The 21,571-nt window shown below is 39.1% G+C and overlaps 1 protein-coding gene across 2 annotated transcripts in view; it reads right to left on the minus strand.

The window, feature by feature from the left end:
* Positions 1 to 21,571, minus strand: part of DIP2A (disco interacting protein 2 homolog A) — a 129,295-nt gene that overhangs the window by 90,689 nt on the left and 17,035 nt on the right. For both annotated transcript variants that reach the window (XM_026107421.2, XM_064515426.1), the window contains exon 2: positions 4,454 to 4,525. In XM_026107421.2, coding sequence (XP_025963206.1) covers positions 4,454 to 4,525 — 72 coding nt within the window. The remainder of the gene's footprint in view (positions 1 to 4,453; positions 4,526 to 21,571) is intronic.

Consider the following 21,571-nt stretch of genomic DNA (forward strand, 5'->3'; position numbering starts at 1 on the left):
TCTGAAATTCAATAGAAAAAACAGACAATGCCTACCAGCATGCCAGCTTGCCTACTGCATAGTTTCATTAAGAGACAATAATTTGCAGGTTTGGATTTAGTATGCACAACAGAACATATAGAAACCTAACTCCTGAATACTGCTATGTTCTATTTATTTTTACTGTTAATTGATAACATGCTTCATAGCCATTTCTGTTTTTTCTGTTCACCAAGCTCTCTGTAGGGCTATCTAATGCTGCCTGTGTAATGATCTGGTTCCCCACATACTCATCCATACCTTTACTGTATTACTGTAGAAGCTTAATCCAATCCATTTCACTTGGCATTGAAAAAGAGTAAGAGTCCTCACAGGGTTCATTTCTACATCTCAGCTGAGAAGGTTTAACATGAGAAATTACACGTCCAGAACTTATATCTCATGAACAAGTGACTGTGCTTTAAGTCAAAAAGGTTATACAACGTGTTGATTCATAACTATTTAAAACAAGCAAACCAAAAACCTACCCATGTAAATCTGAATCCTGTGACTGACATCTGCCTTCCAATTTTGTAACAAGTCAGAAATATCACTTCTTACCCCACAATCTTCTGTCCATATTCAAGCTTAAGCTGGTGAATCTACAGCAGACTTCCAAGCACTGCCGTGTGGGGAGTCATTCCCTCCGTTCGATTTTTAAGCCACCTCTTTCCAGAGTTGCTACCAAACCTGTGCCACCATTTGTTCCCCCTTTACAAGTAACCGCATCGATATGCCGTCCTACCTCAATATCCTGAGTGTTTTCACCTTTCTTAAACTTATGCTAACCAAAACTTGTATATTCACCAGACAAAATTAATTGGTCACAAACAATCTTTACTTCAGTGATGAACAGAGAATAAAAGACAACAGCACATATAAAAGACATGAAGACCAAATCAACTTTATAAAAGACATGAATTATTGGTCATGGGGGTGGTGAAATCACAGAACAGGATCTCTTCAAATCTAAAACACTGTCATCCATCAGTCAGCAAACCTTGAGGGAATAACAGGAAACTTAATGAATCCCACTAGGAATACTACTAAGCACAGAACGTTACAAAAAAAATCCTGTGATCAAATTGTTAATGATCAAAAAAAATTACTCCATGCACAAAGCCACTGGGACTCCTACACGTTAATTTGAGCTGTGCTCAAGCTGTGTCAATTAACAAAATTCAAAGCTAGAACTGGGTTAATGGAACATACGTCAGGAAACTGAAATAAGTAGTTAGCTTAGGGTTTTAAGCAAATTCAGTCTTTTTGCCAAAGTATCCTTCTTTGTGCTCACAGGCTGATAGCTCACCCACCCTCTTCAGCATATTAAAGCTAGATTTCTGTCGTCTTAGTGCAAAGCGAGGCAAAAGCAGTAAGCAAATTAGGTAATCTGCTACTTAAGAAATATGGTGTCAAGCAAGTAGGACAAAACATAGAATGAGCTAATTTTAGTCCACTCCTTCAAATTATTACGGAAGAACTGGATGAACAAGGAGAAGTTTTTTTAAGAAGGAGAAAGCCTAAAGGGACAGAACTAATGCAGATTTCCTATGCCAGACTAAATTTTAAAATTCAAATTATATCATTGCTTCTTAGTTGAGAAAAGGCCTAATACCAGATCACAGTGTGTTGTTGTCTCCTAGCATTCCTAATGCCATCTCCTCAGGATACGTTTTCCTAATATTACTGTCCTGAATGTTGAGGTGTTTAATTTGATTATATGAAGCCAGTTCTCCTGAATGAAACACTCCAGTTTGGAAACCTCAAGTATGAAAGAGAAACTTCAATGAAAATATTCTAAAAAAGTGCCATTAGACTATTTTTCTTCCTCATTTCCCCCCACCCCCCGAAGCCATCTAACAAGTCAATTCTGCAATCTCACTGCTTCAGCAGAATGGGTTCCAAAATAAGCAAGTTACCTAAATACAGTATTACAAAATATCTTCCAAAGTTACATGTGTATCATAGAAGGCTTCTGGGCCAGACAGAACTGAATTTGATTGGTCTGACATCCATGCAAACCTGCATATTTCTAGCATAGGAGAGTGTTTGTACAGCAATATCTTCACATCCACTAGTGTGAGGGAGTTTTCCAAGCTCTGCTAAAAGCAAAAAACGGAAGAATTTTATTCAGCTTTGTATTAATAGGATCACTTGATTAAGATGAAAAAGTACTTGCCACATCCTAAGCTACAAAAGCCTAACCTCATAGGAATTCGTGATGCTTCTAAGACAGCGAAACTTAGGATATTATGTGGAGCTAGTAGGATTCATGCAAAAAACAGGAACGTGGAGGGTTTATACTGCAACCTAGGTTTAAAGTTAGCCTAAAAAATTACTGAAAGACACAACGCTGTTCTTTTCTAAGCTACACTCGAGTGCTCAGAACTTGAATCATTTGTGCAAACAGCTTCTCTATTTAAGGGCTGAGAAAAAAAAAAAAAACAGAAAAGAGAAGCTGGAGAAAATTAACACCTATGATTAAAACAAGGGACAGAAATCCAAAGAAATTACCTTCTAGTAGACTGAGTCCATTAACAAAACATTTTTAGTATCTGTTTATCCTCACTCCAAACCCACACTCAGCTTGATCTCAAAATCTTGAGCTAAGCTGATTCCACGGATGAGATATTTTGAACAGCAAATTAAGTCACTTCCTTCAGGAAAAATGGTGTAAAAAGGAGAAGGTGTAGCTGGTAGAGCTTGCTGTTGACTGCAGTATTTCTCAAAAAAAAAAAGTATGTATTTAAGGAATGAGCCATGTTATACAGATGAGTTAGGTTCTGTGTAGTCTACAGAGGATTATAAATTACCCTCCCATGGAGAAGCCACAGCTGGTCATTAAAAAAAGTCCTAAGAAATTCGGATGATGACACACTAGGATCATATTCCAACTGCTACGTGCCAAACACACACTGTAAAGCTACCACAATTCAGCAGTCAGCAGAAACTCATTGTGACCTGCAATGAATAGACAGTTACTAGAACTAGCACGACAACCTAAAAAAGTTAATGCCACTTTTTCTACCTAAGAGAGTCCAATTTTTATTGGACAGTAAAGACATTTTAGGAAGAATCCAGACTGCAGAATCTTTCCTATGGCAGGAATACCCCGAATTCTTCAGGGAGATTATATAATCCATGAGCAACACATTCCCACACACCAGAAGAAGCTCAAGGCCTGGTTTCAAATGAGGTTTCCTCAGTGAAAGTTGAAACCATGTGAAGAAGCCTTCAGGAGTAAATGGCTGCTGCCAGATCAGTCATGACAAAGTTGGCGGGGGAGTTTTGCCCCCTTAAAATAAGGGTTATGCAGCTTGGAGACTGGAGAAATAGTGGAAACTACCATCCTGGAAGAACTAGTAAAATGGAAGGGAAACTCCTAGAGAATATAGGAACGCTGAAGGGACTCAACTCTGCCTGACAAGAAATGAGAATTAATCTTCTGTCCATCCTGCTACACTGGGGTCACTGCACTACACTGGGGTCACTGCACTAAGATTTTTAAGAGCAAAAGAAACTATCACCTAGTCCAACAATTTGTATCAAACTGACCAGAGATGCTCATTCCTGCTTCAAATCAATAGTTTTCCATAAATCACAACCAAAACAGGACCAAAGTCACAGCATTTTCCCCTGCTGTTCTCTGACGTAAGAGTGCAATGTTAACACTACAAGGTAACACCTGTAAATCTTTATCTCATCTACTCTACACTGTCTCATTATCAATTCTACTTTTCTTGGTCTTCTCACTTTCCCGTACCTTAATGGGAACCTCTCAATCTATAGAAGAATGGTTCAATGACAGCACAAAAGCTTTAACCGAGAGTGATTTAAGTGTCTTAGCATAATTAAAAAAGAGTTGAACCTCTAGCTTTTTGCCATTGAAGACAAAGTCTGATAATAACCAGCTGAAGTATGTAGCGGAAGAGTCATTATTTCGAAGAAAATATGGAGAAAGTTAAATCTTTGAGAGGAAATATCAATTAGTAAATGCCTAAAGTAACTTACTGACAGAGGTGACAAGAACCCATGATCCAGCTATAAAATTGAGTCTGCTGTGTTCCCAAATTTGAAAGTTACCTCCATGTCTGTTGCTAATGCTGGTTGAAAAAAAGAAAAAGCAAGAAAAGAAAAAGCAATTGTATCTATTTAATGAAACTGGCAGACCTGCCATTTCTTAGATTTAGTTCTCAAACTAAAGGAAATTTGCTAACAAAAATATTACCACTTAACATGTCACATAGTGTTAAAAAACATTTTAGACCTCTGTTGTCTTCTGTACTTCTCTATGAGATAGCACTTTTTTAGTACTAGTTGGATACAATTTGAATCAAGTAACATTATTAATTCATCCATTCTATTTAATGAGGACTTTTCTGTTCTACATTTTCACAAATTCAGTGTAAAAGCTGTAATCTATAAAGTCTCTTACCTTGAATGAGTGGTATGTACCGTGCTAACAGCTTTGCCCTTTTCTTTTCATATCCTTTCTGAGTGATGTCTCCTAAAGAAACAAAGAAATAAATTCATATTGCTTTGAACAGTTTTTAATAGCTTCTCATTCTCGCAATACCTCTGATTAAACTCATTAACTTTAAATAAGTCACATTAGCAACGAAGACCTGGGCAAGTCAAAGAAATAATTCATTATTATACATACGCATGCAGTGCTATCTGGCTACAACATGAAAATAAGAGTCTTAACTCTTTTAAACCTTAGATTTATACAGCACAGGAATGGCGTTTTCTGCCTGCAGCACCTGCATGGAGCCTGGGTCTGGTCCTATTCGCCGTAACGCAGAACGCAGCGATTCTACGGCAGCACAAAAGATTTGCAGCGTAATGTAAACCGACAAAGGCAACGCGCTCGGTTCTGCACCGTTCTGGGGCACCAGAAATGCTTACGATACCAAGGCTTAGGAGAACATGCTTTAGCAGATGTCCGTGCAGCACCTTCCAAAACTCCAGAATCTCTTACCATTTACTCCGTACAGCGCAGTACAAAGGCTCCTCTTTCAAATTTTGGGAGGCCAAAATCTGTTTCAAGTGCTAGTTTTTATTCCCGGTTGTAATCTGACATCATATTTTAAACCCATATCGCACAGACTTCATTGTTAAAACATGACATGTCTTTTTGCATAGTATAGACGAGAATCAAATTACTACAGAAACCCACAAGCAATTTTCAGACACCTTTTATAATCCAGTACTTCCACGCTTCTACCAACAGAACAAAAAGGCTCTGTGCAAATCTAGCAGCAACCCTAATAGAAGAACTTATGTATGATCTTAATCCATTTCCTAGATTTCAGCACAGACAAGACATGAAGATAGTCATCTGAAATACAACCTTAAAACTTCTTTTCAAAATTCACACTTTCACAGAGAAGGTGAGATACTACACAGTTCCACTGACAAAGTGGACTTTTATCCCTTTATATTTGGGAAACGCATCTCTACAGAAATATAACCAAAATCATGGGTATTAAAAATATTTAACAATGTTTTTGAAAATATATTTAAGTATAAGCTGAACCGTATAGAAGCCTATATGCAGATAATTTTCTTGACTTTAACTGGGACCCCAAAGTAAAATCTCTATATTTAGATTCCAGATAGGTAAAACGGCCTACCGCCGGCCATTTGGTTTCTGCCAAAACCAACATTCTTCCCAGTCCTGCTGGGACAAGGAATAACCATGAGAGAGAAGAGTTAAAAGAGTGAGCCTTAGCATGCTTGGTGATTGAATGGATTTAGGATTTGCATCTGACAGAACTCCCAAAATATTATTTTGGGGCCAGACCAGGCATGTACACGGTCTCTCTGATGTCGTTTCTCTGGTGTCTAGTAACACCTGACAACATACTGCAGTTCTGGGACGTAACTGGGTATCTTTGCCCCTAAACTTTTTTGAAAGCAACCAGTAAAATCGAGAGTTATGAAACCAATCCAAAGACAGACCATGATCCACATGGGCTTCATTCCCTTTGGAATTGGAATTCAGGCTATAAAATATTTCTAAAACTGATTATAATACTAGTACCCGCCATGTGAATTCATCCAGAATATGTCTCAATATATTTGGGGTTCTTTGTGTTGTCCACAGCAGTACATGCTCTAAACATTTCCCCAAATACCCATTTCTCTCCTGCATCACTGTGCACTACTAACACAGAAATCACTCTATTCTGCCATCCCCAATTAAAAGAATAAGCACATCTACCATTAAGTTACTGACATATGCAAAAGCAGGCAATGAGAGGTTGAAGATACTGTTCCAAACAGATTTAAGAAAAAAGGTTAAATTCCAAAATGCTTCAATCATTGCAATTATTTTGAATATAACAAAACAGAATGTGTCAGTTTTCATTGAGAATTCTGTATAAATATTTCATATCATAAACTTTGCACAGAGAACAAAAATACTTTGGATATCACTTTTCTTCAGCAGAAAAACTTTTAGTAGACGTTAAGACTAAAAATATAATGCGAGAATTAAACTGAAACAAAAACAAAATTGTCCAACCAGATTTGGGGCTGTGATAGGCTGATCAAAATGACAAAGTACATTCTTTAAATAAATCATTTGTACAAAAAGTTAAAAAAAATACCAAAAAAGATGCATCCTTTTCAGCTGTGGAGAAAAACAAACAAGAAACACCCACAGGGAGAACAGTCCATTTTAAAAGTAATCTGGAAGGCTAAAGGAATCTCTCCCAGGAAATGCAATAAATGACAAATCCTGTGAGATAAATTTGCCATACCGTAACTTCAGCGAGGACAATTTTCACAGCTTCATAAGCAATTCAAGTGATCCTTACATCAAATCTCTGCGCAGATCAGCTGCCTTGCCAAGTATCAACCCTAACTGAAGAGGTTTGCTATAAAGGCATGCCATAGCAGATTAAAACACAGCGTTGAAAAGAAAGTCTCATTTAAACTCGAATATCTCACTTTTGCCTCTTACTGCGTTTGCAACCTCACAGATTTTGCCGCATAAAACAGGAATGCTGAATTCAAGCGCTTTCCTTGAAGAGTGCTAGGAAAAGTCGAAAGTCAAGAGCATCTCTGCAGACTTCTGCAGCCCTGCAGGAAAGCCTGACACAGAGCAGCAAAGGTTTCTTTGTTCCTTTCCCCAAAGCTGGGGGGTGGATTCCTCCCTGACAACTGCTCCCCACCCCCCTCATCCTTGCTGCCTCAGTGGGATTAACTCATTATTTGGGGTTCTTTGTAATCCCTCACCTCTTCCCCAAAAAAGAGCCTGAGCCACATCTGGTATGGCAGGGCCACAGCTGCTGTCATTTAGCCTCACTTTCTCCCTAGTTATTAGATGAGACAAAAGCAGCCTAATGGTCCTCAGCCTCGGTGAAGCAGCTGGGAACTCTGCATAAAGCTAGAGACTGGCCTGGACGGTTTGAGCTGTCAGATCCCTGCCTGGAATACACCCATATTTTAAAATGGGTCAGAGGGTCCAAGAAAACTAATCCACATTTTGACATTCATCATTTTCTTAATTAGGACACAAGGAATCTGCACTGCAGTTATCCCAAGGATGTCTTTATTTAACAGTGCCAGTACTATAGCAAACACAATATTAATGCCAAACTAAATAAAAATTAACCCGCATTTTATTGGGTTTGCATGAATTATGTTTGACTGGACACCCACTTTCCAGGGGCAAAAATTTCACCTAACTAGTTTTTAAATTCTGAAAGGTAGGTAAGCATTTAGTAAGTGCCTCAATGCTCTTCAAAAATGCAAGAATAAGAAAAAGCACACGATTCACTGTCCAGATACAGCTATCATGCTTGCTCAAATTGCAAAATCCTGACGTTGTAATCTCAGTTATGGCAACCCTACACACTGGATAACAATGCTTAGGAAAAGATTGTTTACTGGGAACTGCTTATGTAGGAGCTGTGTAGTCCATAAATACAACACACTGAATTTTACACCACCAGAGAAGGACACCCATTCAGTGCATGAATACCCAGAGCACAGCACACTCAGTGCCGTTCCAGCTCCTTCCTACCTCTGGATCCTTGCAGGAGGGACTCCTACAAAGCTTCTGATGGAGAAGGGAAGATGTGCAAGATGCAAACAGATGGGGGAGAACAGCTCAGGGAACAGTAAGTAGGCTTGCTACCAAGCGAGCAACTTCTCCAGCCTGTGCGCTGAGTAAGGATCAAAAGAAACCGGCTTCTCACTTGCAAATCTCACAGGGGATCTTCAAGGATTCCACTGTTCGACAGTTTGTGAGCAGTCACACTCAAACCTATCAACGATTGACAAACCACTGCAGAAACTTTGGCCAGTTCCTTCACTGTAGAGTGAAAATGCACATATTCACAGGTGTGAACACTGCCTTCTGCCTGAACAGGCTGGTTTTTGATGGTTTAAATGGGTTGGCAAATTACCCAGCTGTAGCAGAACCCAGAAGTCAGCTGTGAGAGATTTAAGGTGAATCATCAGTGTTTCTGGGGACAGGCTGTCATTGTATCTGAAAGACCTGTATTGCATTGCTGTACTGCATTGCTTCATTATTTTGACTTACTTGCTTCAAAGTCCAAAACAGCAAAAAAATCAGGAAAGAAATAGTTACTCTGAGATATACATCTGAGTTTTTGCCCACTGTGAAAGCAAGGATAATCAAGGCATTTCCAAGAACCATGATGAGAGCCAACAGCAAGGAAAGCCAGTAACAGTTGGTGCTACAGCTGGAGAACCAAAGGATGGCAGCGAGGAACACTGAACCATGCAGCCATTCGATGTCATGGCTCAGTTCCTAATGTTATCTGCCCTCCAAATTGTAAGCAACATGCCAACCAGTCCTGAGGAAATCGCCGATGAGGGACGCATAGGAAGAGAAAAAGAAAGCAGCTCTGCAGCTCTCAGTGTTACCTTCGCATGGCTAATTGGAAGCTGGAATCGGTATGGGCTTTTTGATCATGAAAAGCCTGTTTTTCCAACATTACTACATTAGACAGGCAGGGCAGTAGCCACCAATTTCAACCGCAACTCCCAAGATGAATACTAAGCCATCATGGCATGTCAGATCTATATTCTCACTCATATATGGCATGCCTCAAGGAACACCAGTCACGCTTTGTTTCCAGCTTTGGAAACCTGTAGTATCTAATTTGATACAGCACCAGGGTAGCCGATACATGGTGCCGAGGCTCTGGAAAAGAGCAGGGTGCAGCACTGAAATACAGCAGGATGGCTGTATTTATGCCTAAAATTGTTGTCACAAAAAACCCCACTGCTTTCAGGAGGAAGAGGAGGAGGAAGAGGAAGTGCTCTCCTCGGTGCTGAACCCTCTCAGCAGCCAGGGCAGCGAAGCACAACGCATCTTCCCACTGCGGCATTAAAAAGCTGGTGCAAAGCCAAGGTCAGTAGCTACCAAACAGAACAGCTCTTCTCCTGTTAACACCTGATACCAAAACAAGGACTGAGCCAAGGATGCAGCTTAACTGAAATTAAAGTCTCAAAATCAAGTATTATGAGGATGTTTCCAAAATCTGTCTTATAATAGAGCTTTTTTTTTCCCCTGAAGAAGATAAAGTGATATGAAACAGGTGACTGAGGTCTTGATCTGCTCACTGACTTGCAAAAACAACCACCTCCAAGCTGCATGGAAAATTTCATGGGCTTTTCCAGAAGATCCCTTAAAGGACTGACCTATCAAGCATTTGGAAAGACACGTATCTCCTTCCAAGGCAGCAGACGTGTCTCACATAAAATATACAGTTGCAAGTAGTTCAAGGTTGAAATATGACTTTGAGAAAACTTCCTGAAGAGGAATCCAAGACTGAAATACCACTTCTTAAAGAGAAACTGGGAAAATTTTGGAAGGAAAGGGAGAAGTTGCAAAAAATCCTTGCAGAAATGAAATACTCTTAAGAAAACTAAGTGGTTTATAGACACATTTTCCCCATATACACACCCATAGAGCCTGAAGCTGGGTAGCATATAAGTGCACCATCAACAGGTTTTGCAGAGTAACAGGTTGACCGCTCTCAGGTGATAGTCTGCAATCATATTCTTACTATCACCCATATATATTTCATGACCATTTAAAAATAAAACCCCAAAGAACTCTCCCAAATCTACCACTAGCGCCCATTACAAGCTTCAGTTACCTGCTATCCGTTCTTCTCCCAGATGCCTCACTTCTGTAAGCAGGCAAAAGTCAAACCAATCAACGGGTGATAAAAGAACTAGAGGATGAAAATTATCACTTGCAACTAAAGACAGTGCTTGGGCTCTCCAAACTATGTAGAAGCCAACACCTCCTGCAACCCCCAAGATATTGTCTCTGCCAGATCTATGCTATTCAGATTTGATATCCAAAGTGTTTTCCAAAAAAAATTCCTCTGTAAATATCACTTTCCCTTAACTGGAAATAATAAAATTGATGCACTTATTGGAACAAACTGGTTCCAAACTAGCTCCACATAAACACAGCTCCTCTCTTTCATTTTCTCCCTCTCATGTTAAGGAACTACCCTTTTTTTCCCCCCTAGGCAAAACAGAAGTTTACAACTGGATTTGTTTCTTCATAGCTGAATTTTTAATCAACAGCACATTGAAAAACCAGCAGTACATTTCTTGCCCATCTGTAAAACACGTAGTAGCCAACAGCCTAGTTTCTATTAAGCAGTCTTGGCTCTGCATTTTCAGGTACTCACACTTTTTCTACTTTCAACATTAACCTTCCAATTCTTTCCCTAAAATTGGGTAACAGGCTGTATTTCCATTATTAATGAACTGTATACTAAAAAAACCCAACTATATATTGATTAGTTATACTGTTAAACTTGCTTTTTTATTTATGGAGTACTAAGTACATCAGTTTTTATTTGCTCTTCTATAAAACAGTCATGCTTTCTAATCACTGCAGTAAAGAAGCACTTTTATCATGCAATCTGAGCTCCATTCTGGAACTCAATTGCCAGTGACAAGCCACAATTTTCTCTTCTGCACAACATACCTTCATGCCAAAACTCATTTTATAGCACAGCATTTCAGCCACAGTGATAGCTCAGCTTAAGCTCCTATTGCCTTTGAAAAGCATAGGAAACTGCAGCAGCATGAGAAGCCCGTGAAGCTTTAGCCCCAAACGTCCAGAAAGAGTACCTCCAAACATCTAACAGTTTACAAAGTATTTAAACAGAAGTCCATTATCCTGAATCGTTGCAGTTTTCCTAAGTGAAGGCTACGAGATTGATATTTTAATTTAGTTTGCATACGATGAGCTAAGTGAAGACTGTGATAAATCTTGATTACAGTCTTTCATATTACATGAATCTGTCAAAAATGGAAGAAAAAGTGACACCAGATCACTCCATATGGTGACGAGTTTGACTAACTTATGTAAGTCATACTATTTCTAAAATCCCATTTTAAACAATCTGAGAGTATCAACGTGCCTTTTAAGCAGCATAAGTTTAGCACAGCTTCATCAAGGAAGTATGGCATTATCACTAATTCCTGATTTGCAATAAAAGAAGTTGATCTCTCTGACAGAATTTAACTTTCTAAAGGCCAAAATCTGTCTGCATGCTAAGGCGCTAACGTGGAGATACACCGCTATTTAAATGCGTGCAATTTCTTTAAACTATTGCAACACAGAATGAGATCACTGAAATATAAATTCTAGAAGCCAGACAAATCTTGACTAGCTAAGTGCATGACTTCCTTAATGACCTAAATGTAAACAATTTTACTGATATTTTAGTAGTAGAAGACTGGAAATTTTTCACTTCGTGTCCAATTACACAACGGGATTATTTAGTTTACAGTACCATTGTCAAGTATGCTTCATCTTGACCTAGCTTTGGTCTGATGGAGCCAGTGGGAGCTTTGCCACCAACAAAGCAATGCAAAACGTCTTAGAAAATTCAATTCTTACACAGATCTAGATACCATCTTTTCACCATCTAGCAACTGCTTTGAAACTTTGCAAACGCATTACTTACATTGTAGAAATTAAAAACGACAAGGTGACTGAAGTATATAGTACAACAAGGATGAGAAAAGTCTAAGTATTCCATCATATCCTGCATTGCACAAATCCATACTACAAATTGTGTGTATGCTGAAAGACTAGATAGCTGCTCTCTTAAATACTGAGCAGCCTGACTCTAAGCCATTATTTGCTTCCTCTGCCAGGAGTTGGTATTTAACAGGGAAAAAAAGAAGGTTAAATAATTGGATCACAAAAGCAACCTGGCAAATTTCCAGGCTCCGTTAGCCCAATTAATGAATTGTTCTTATACTGCCTCAGTAAATCCTTAAGCTCACTCCACAGGGAGATTGGAAAAGCTCAAACCCTACTACTTTTGTTCTATTCCATTAGCACTCTCTATAGAATAGAGAAATGGATTGACAGATGTCAGCTATATTCACATCTGTAGGTGTACCAGCCTGACACTGGCTCCTGCTGTTACAATTCTTTAAAACCTGGGCCTATTTTAGATAAGTCGATACGAGCTTCCCTGCAATGAAGCATACTCTTATCTACTATTGTGCCAGAGGGACAAATGGAGAACCATTTTCATTAAGTCCACGTTAAATTATGGTTTACATTTTCACTGCAGATATAAGCTTCAGAATATAAAAGTTTGAACAGAGTTGGAAAAGATACTGCATTTCCGAACCATTTCAATTCCTGCAACTTCATAACATTGAGCATTTTTAAGTACAAAAACTGTTTTTTAAATATTTACAACTGATACGTCAAGTTGATTAAAATCTTCACCCAGAGGTTATAAACACAATTTATCAAACCAGATAGAGCTTTCATACCACATTGTTATGCAAATCATGAATGCTGCCTCCTTTAACAAGCTGAGGAAAGCTATGTGCAGCCAGTGGGGGGAATCATCTGGTACATAGGGAATGTGCTGTCTGCTTCCCACAAAAGCAAACAAGAGAAGTTGAACAAACAGATTAGCAATGCTTGAGCAGATCGATGAATAGCATATTTTAAAATTAGAGCTAAAAATACTTTCTGACACACATGGAAGAAAATTGCTTTGGTAAAATACAAAAGTGGAAAGCTTTTTAAAAGATGTTGTGTGTAACAAAATATCACTTTTCTAATTGTATTTAAGAGAGGAACTCAATATAGCCAAAATTTCAGTATATTGCAAAGATGAAAATACTTAGACTTTATGATTGCGACTTCCTAGATGCATACGTAAGCAGAATAATTATGCCTGGTATGCAGTAGCCAAGTATTATAGTCACTGAGGCTAGAAATAATTGTTTGAATCAAGCCATTTCAACCTAAAGCACACAGAAGAGAGGGAGCAGGGATGCTTTACTGGGCGCAAAGACATTTCTCTGCCCTTCAGTCTGTTACATTGAGTGCTTCCCTGGCCATGGTGTCCAGGAGCGGTCTCAGACCACAACTCTGCACAGTTCTTACCACAAAAAGACACCCTGAAAACTCCTCCCCCAAAGATCCAAACCCAGAAACAACTGGCTATAGAGATACATGAACATAAAGAAAAACATCTTCTATAGTACCTCTTGCAACAACATTAATAAACATCCCCCTCCAGTAACTCTATAAAGAAAGGAAAGTTACTGGTTAGATAGTTTTCTCTGTGTAATTCAGTTAAGACAACAGAACATGGAACAAAATTCATATTTATTAACCTTGTAATAAATGCCTTAACCATTAAGTCATCCCTTACCTTGAAGACTGTGTGTGTAAAAATAAAGCAGGATATATGCATCATAAAATGCTGTTTAGAACTATTAAGTTGTTGTAACTTCATTTTTGCTCCAAGAAGTCACTTTTTCCTCTTTCACCACCCCCATGCACTCACGATGGAGCCATTTCCGAATATGAAAATTCTTCATTTTGTATGAGTTTTATTCTTCTGGTGCACTTTTCTGGTGCAATGTCAATGCCACTAGTTTTATTTTCTCTCCACAAATGGCCAAGAGGATGGTCCATCAGCTGTACAAGCTTTACAAAAACTGTGCATTTCACATTTACTAGTTGCAAAAAGCTCACATTCATACTTCAGTAGAACTATAAAGCCCACTAAATACAGCAAAGGTGTAGTTTAGGCATGATGCACAAGACCAAAGACGATCAGTTCCTGCTTCAGAAATTCAGGACTATGGGAAGATTCAACTTATGAATTACACCATGAGAACCTTAAAAATTTTGCTCAAAATTCAGAGTGCATTCAAAACATACAAATAGAAATCACACAACCTACAATATTGAGGCCATACAGAACTCTAAATAATTTAACTTTGTAAATTATTAAACTTTTTCACTGGATTTCTAGTTCTTGGATTCGAGATTGATTAGTTACCTGACGCTTCTTTACCAAATCCTCACACGCAAAGCCAAGGTCAAAGGGAGTTAAAGTTCATCTTGAAATAATTACGGGGAGACAGGGGGGAAATTGGCTACTGTGCATTAGTAAGTTTTAATATGAATGTAGCCAAGGTTTTGGATTTTTTTTTTAAATAAACACTACCTTTTTTAAAAAAGTCAATCTTCATCAGTATCCATGGTAAAGCTACAGAATAATGTAATACAATATCGTTTTTCCAGGAAATCAGACCTAGCAAAAAAGAAGAGACTATCTTGTATCTAGTTAAAATCAGCTGACGTGACTGCAAAGAAACTCAGGAAATCATTCATAGATTTTGGATGACCTACAAAATGATAAACTACATTGAAAAATAGAAAAAAGAAACCAGCTGAGTTATTCACAAAGCAAATCGGCTAGTGCACAGGCACATCTCTCCTGGCAGAGAAACCATCAATCCCTACTATAACCAGAACACTTCAGTGTTGAAAGCTTTGGAAGCCCCAGTACAGGTTCCCAGGATAGGTAAACTTATTAACATTAACAAGTACTGCTTTGAGCAGAAATAAAGTATGTAGTTGAGGTTAGGCACCTATATACGACCAGCACACACAAAGTATTTTCCTGAATCAGTGACTAGAAAATTGCAAGAACATGGCTTGTAAAAGCCTATCTCGGTTACCTGCAAACACAGGAGCAACTCCTTGCCAGTCCAGTTCATCACACAGGATGCACCATATATGCTCAAAGCCAACAACTGCCAGGACTAAGAAAAATAAAATTGATCATCTCGCTCAGGCTTTCTGCTCAGAAGGGCATTATCAAGTATCAAGAACGACCTACCCCACCGCAGCCTCCTATCCGTGCTGGTTAGGGATATGTTGGTTGTTTTCTTTGATTGCACTCCTCCCTGCCAGCTATCCATTTGGCTTCTCCATTCCCCCTTAATGCCCAAACAGAAACCAGCAGTTTGCTACTGATGCTAGGGAAATTATTTGCTCCACAGGAAGATGCTGATTTTTTTTTCTAAATGTCTTCATATCCTTAACTTGACAAATCATTCTTAAAAAAATACAAACATATTCTTTCTGATGAAAAATTATGTGTTACAAGGCTCCTTACAACAGCAAGGACAAACCTTGTGGCCGCTGCCAGCTGCAATTGTACTTTGTTCCTCACTGACCTTGTTAGGAAGAATCAAAAAAAGCCAAGTTCAGTGTTTAAAGCATTCAGGCCTTAAACACACAACTATCACCCTGTTTGGGGTTGAACTTTACACACCACTACTACCATTTTATTGCTGCAGCAGTGGCTAACCAGGAATATTTTCTATAAAATAAGTTTTGTTAGAAATGATGCATTTCATTGCTTTTATTACACTAAATAGTGAATGCAAACCAACTTCTTTAAATCGGCTACTACAGAAAGACAAAACTATGTTAGGGAGAAAAAGAAAAAAAAATATATCAGGAATAAAACAAAACAAGACCTGTTTCTACAATTTCACATAAAGAGTGATATGCATAACCCAAAGGCTGCAATGTGACTGAGATTCTCCTTTACAGTAAAAGCACTCTCATTTATCTCATATTTAATATTTATGTAACGATGATATAAAAGTTCAAAGTGATCCTGTAGAAGAGGATCTGGGAGCACCACTATGGCAATAAATCTGCTTTCCAATGAGTGCCACTTCCCATTAGGTAGGAGAAATATAATCTTGCTGCATTTTTTAAATGCTCTTAACATGAGCGGACGTTGTCTGTTGTCAAATTGACAGCACTCTCTAAGATTTTTTCTATGGCAAATTGAATATTCAAAACTTGAGGCAAAAACTTAGAATAAATCTTTATCTGGCTCCCGATTCAAATTTACTAGAAAAAAATACCGTAACTATAAACACCTTTCTTCTTACCTTTTTAAAAGTCCTTTTCTTTTGTTTCTAAAATAATCAATTTAAAAAACTACATCTGTGGATAAACCACCGAGTAGGATTGCATTAACTGCTGAAAATAAACCCTAGTATACAATAAACCCACCCACTGCTGAAAAGAAATTTTTCCCTGACAGATTTGCTTTCACAAAGCTCAATTCCTTAAACCGGTTGATGCCACGGCTAAATGAATATTAGTGCCAGCACGAGGGGTCAGGGCTCCTCCACTCAACAGCATTTTGGACTTATGTCAGGATAAATTGGCCCAATCAGGGTTTATATCCGTCATTTTTTCACAGTACATTTTGGAGCACTGCCATGAGATTAGCTTCCAAACTGACCTTAATTATTGAGCAAAGACCCACTTCTTTAAGACTCAACAAATCTTAAAGCTTATTTGATAGTTCTATAAACGTAATATGAAGATGAGATCAGCCAATTTTGTGTCATTCTTGTTCCAGCAAACTACTGATTTGATTTTAACCAATCTGATAGCATTATTTAATATCTATAGCTCAGCCTTTGCATATATTAAAATTGAAAGGTATTACCTTTCTCTTGTAATTCAAATCTATTAACTCACAGACTTAAGTTACAAGGCAAAAAACATTGAGATTTGAGGCAAACTACCTGATGGACCTGACCAACTGCTTGGCTGCCTGTCAAACAAACATTTGTTACTCACGTGATGTGCAAAGTCTGATTTCAAACAAGTTAGCCTGGCTTTTTTGTTTGAATGAAGCTCTGTCCCCTTTCTAGAAAGTAAGTGCTCAGTGCAATCCCATCCCCTTTCAGCAGCCACACTGCCAGAAGAGCGCGTTAACTCGTGAAAATAAAGATAACATAGGAAGTATGAGGCGGATACTGGCAACTCAACTAGTCAGCCAGGAAGTTAAAGTGGAAAAAAGGAGAAGAAACAGGCACAGCATCTTTGCTTACCGATTACAGTTTACTTAAGCACAGGCAGCTGTTTCTTCTTTCCTTTTGCTGTTCCTTCCACACTCCACTAAACCCTTGGTACATGTAAGTGACTGCCATCAAGAACTACAGCAGCAGCACCACCTTGCCAATTCTGCTCGACACAAACTATGAACGTGCTGCTCCTTTTAGAAAGGAGTTATTGACTTAATGGGGAACCTAACAAATAGTTATTGACTTAATGGGGAACCTAACAAATAATCTTCTTTTTCTAAATAGTCACTTATTTTACATAACTGCTCAAATTAGCAGCTCAAAGTCTTCAGTTGGTTGGAATACAAGTGTCAGCTAAGAGACTAATGTAGAACAGGAAAAAAAACTGAAGTTCAAAATGATTTAGCAAAAAGATATTCCGCAACAGTCTGCTACAGTCTTGTAGCTGCTACTCAAGAGTTAAGAATTTGCACAAATACAGCATTTTTCAGAATGGGAATTATGACTAGTGACCTGTTTTTATACCTCGATATTCAAAAGGATTAACAAAAATAACTTGTATTGAACTTGAATTTTGTAAGACCTACCCAGAAATGATGGATTCAGCTTTTAGAAAAAATACACTCCTAAGCATGCAGTCATAATAGCTCCTTGCCATCTCATGCAACATTCTTTAAAAGCTAGTTTTTATAAAGCAGAATCAGATATATTAAGTGTATTGACAGAAAGACATAACCCCTTAGCTAGGTCCTCAGTATTGGTCAACACTGTACAGAAGGTTTATCTAGTAGATGCTCTTCCTAATGCAGACCTTTAAATTTCAGTGGGCTTTAATTGCAAGTTCAGAAGTTGTGCTTGAACAACAGCAACATTATGAACACATCTTATCTTGATTTCAAGTATTCTAATAGCAGGAAAGTTGTTCCAGTATTTCTTGTCACTAAAAACGTGTGCTTACTTCTCCTGTGACGTTATGTTTCCAGATGCTGCCTCTTACTGGCCCCTTCTGTGACAGCTTTGTAGGCCTCACCACCTTCATTTTCCATCTAGGCGCTAACTAGCTCCCTTCCGAATAAAGTCGGTCATGGCAGAACTTGCAAGCCTAATTCCTTAGCGTATTCTCCTATTTCTCCAAGTCGTCTCCATCTTTCCAGGTTGCAGCAAACAGCTTCCCAATAGCAGATGCACACATCATTGGAGAACTGTTACAATCTTTTAGAGGAGTTGTGCTGACAGATTCAGTGAGAACATCAGCTGCCTTGGCCAGTGGTTCACAAACTTGCAGTAGCTGAATACCAAGAAAACTGTCAAAGCTCTCCTGCAGGGCATTCAGGTCCTCACATCTCCCACCCCTACTCCCTATCTCCTCTCGTACAAGTGATTTTTATAGCAACACTACTGAAATGAAACTAAAGATTTCAAGCTGGACCCATATGATTCCCCCTGAGGCCACTCAGGCATCTACTTTGTTCAGACTCCCAGTGCCAAGAGCAAAGTTTGGTAGTGCCCAAGTTTACTAGTTTACAGAATTAGTCTGACCGAGCTTCTCAGTTGACATTTTAACACTTTTGAAACAAAGAGGGGTGCCTCTAAGGTTCAGAACCACTGCTGTGGGCCACAGCATTGCACAGAGCAAAAATAAGTGTTTATAATCAGGCTAAACCTAGGAAACCTCCTAAAATGCTGCTATTCAGCAAGTAGTCCCATTTATAATGCATTTTAAAAGTCCCATCATTAACCTGCTTTTTAAATCATTCAATGACTTTTAATCCTCCTATCCTTAGTATCGTGTTACTTTAAGTCAAATACCTTTACTTTTTCAGGAATTCCCCATGGCAGCTATTTATTACTAGGTCCATATAAACAAGACAGATCCACGTCTTCCCTATTCACGGGCTCCTCAACCTGTCCTAGGATATGCCCATCTATTATCTGAAAGATGCCTGTGTTATCCAGTGCATCTGAATTCCCTCTGAGTCATCCATTTAATGGCTCTCTTAAAGCTGTGGAGGATTCCTTGGCAGCTGTATTTTTTAAGTCTTTTTCCTGCCTCACACAAACTACACCTTCCTGAAGTAGTTCCTCTCTTCCTGCTCTACTGAAAAGAGAGCATAAAATCATAGAGTAATTCAGGTTAGAAGAGACCTCAGGAGGTCTCTAGTCCAACCTCCTGCCACAAGCAGGGTCAACTAAGGGGTCGGAACGGGTTGCTCAGGGCTTTATCCAGTCAGCACTCAAAAAACTCTGAGGATGGATGCTGCGCAGTCTCTCTGGGCAACCTGCTCTGACACTTGATTGCCCTCGTGGTGAAAAGGTTTCCCTTTACATCCAGCCAGATCCTGTCCTGTTTCAGTTTAAGTCCATTGCCCCCCATCCTCCCTCCATGCACCACCGAAGAGCTTGACTCCATCTCCTGGATAATCTCCTTCGAGATATTGGACATCAGCAGGTCAGAGATCTCCACTGCCCTTCTTCCCCTCTATCAAGGGCTTTTGAACACACATTGCCCGCAGCTGCTGATTTAAAATGGTCTCACTCTAGTAGACAAGGCTTAACATTCTCAATTACTGCTGAAAAAAAGGCATATAGCATCTTCTATCACTTCCCTATCCCCAATAGGGAATTTCATCAAGTACTTTTGCCTTTCCCAAACTGAGAAATCTATAATTTCCGTATGGTTACAATCCAGTATTTCTTAGGTTTCTTTTTTCTTGATATACTTCTTCCAGTCTCAGTGTCAGAGATATTTTTATTCTGATCTTCAGCTCCGAGTTTCTAATTTACATAATTTGACGTTGATTTTTCTTCCTCTGTGTCATGCATCTTTATAGTTACTCGTGCTAGGCATCAAAACCAGACCCTAAAACAAAAGTCGCCCCTTTAACTGTTGTATGTTTTCTTTGAGTGACTGAAGATGTCTCCACAGGCCCATGTTGTCCTGTGAATTAGAGGGGGAAAATAAAGCCATCCAATTGAATCCATCTTTCAAAAGATTCTTTAATGTTTCTGTGCTCAGAACCTGGGAATGACAACGTTTTTAACTATAGAGAATAGTTCCTCATCTGTTCTTGCAGTGTTCATACCTTTAATTTACACCTGCCTCCAGTTATGCAAAACAGAATCACCCTAGCCATTATAATCTGCCAGAGCAAGCCTCTGGTTTCTTGGTGGCCAATTTATTACTTTCTTGAGTCTGGGAAAATAATTCTCTCCAAATCGGGTTGCAGAGAATGATGCCTACTTAAACAATTCACTGTATTGTCAGAGCTTGTTTTTCCAAACCACAATATTTTCTTCTCACAGAGCCACCAATACAGTCCTCATATAGAGGAAGTCTAGCTTCAGGTCAGAAAGAAGAGAGCAGTCATCCACTGTTGATTAGAGTGGGAGAGTGGCTGGAGAGTGGAGTACAAAACCGCAGCTCAAATAAAAGAGCATAGACTTTCTCTCAATATATGCTTGCAGTCTCAGCAGCAGCAATAGGCAGGAGAAAATCCTAAAAGGCAGCATGCACTTAACAGAAAAGAAAGGGCGTAACAAATATGAAAGATCCTGAGCCAAGACCAAAGGATACTAAGGAACTAGACTCCAAAGAAAACAGATGAATTTCTCTAAGTATGTCAACATAACACACCGAGGTCAATTGAGCAAGTATCACTGCTAAAAGAACCACTAGTCCTCCTTACGTCTCCCAGGCACTGCACCTCTCTGTATATGTCAGCCTCGGAGCATGTGTGATTACGAGGTATGCTGAATTGAATGACTAACCTGGCAAGTTAACAAAAAAACAGGACTATTCACTTTGTGGCAGATAGGTTTTCTGTTCAGTTAATGAACTGACATAGCTTTTTTTGGCACCAGCAAGCTGTTAGATGTTCTTGGTCCCTAAGGGTAACTGCATCCTCATTTTCATTACTCTCACTTCTTTTCAATTTTGAGATTCCCCTACATGGAAATATTAATAAAATGCCCATAAAATGTAATTGCACTAGAATAATCATGAGTGCTGAAGCCAGACAACTCATTCAAGAGATTTTCCTTTATTCCCGCCCCCTCCCTTCCCCCCCCCCCCCCCCAACGCTTTCTCCACCTTCCTTCGCATCTTGCCAATGTCCATACCATACTGCTCTCTCCACTGGGTAAGCCAAATTTGGTAGGCACCTTTGGTACTGTTATGACTGCATGTGTTGTTGAAAGGACATTTAAATGTGCTGAAAATTGTTTCAGTTCATTAAGAGGGAGGCCGAGGAGGGGTGCGGCAGCACAACTATTTTTCACTCTGGCAAGTAGGCGAAGGGTGCGGCTGCACAGGGCAGGATCGCAGCTGGAAGAGACGGGCCCGCTCCCCTCCAGCGTGCCC

This window comes from Dromaius novaehollandiae, chromosome 7 (genome assembly GCF_036370855.1).
Source record: "Dromaius novaehollandiae isolate bDroNov1 chromosome 7, bDroNov1.hap1, whole genome shotgun sequence".
NCBI classification, from domain to species: Eukaryota; Metazoa; Chordata; class Aves; order Casuariiformes; family Dromaiidae; genus Dromaius; species Dromaius novaehollandiae.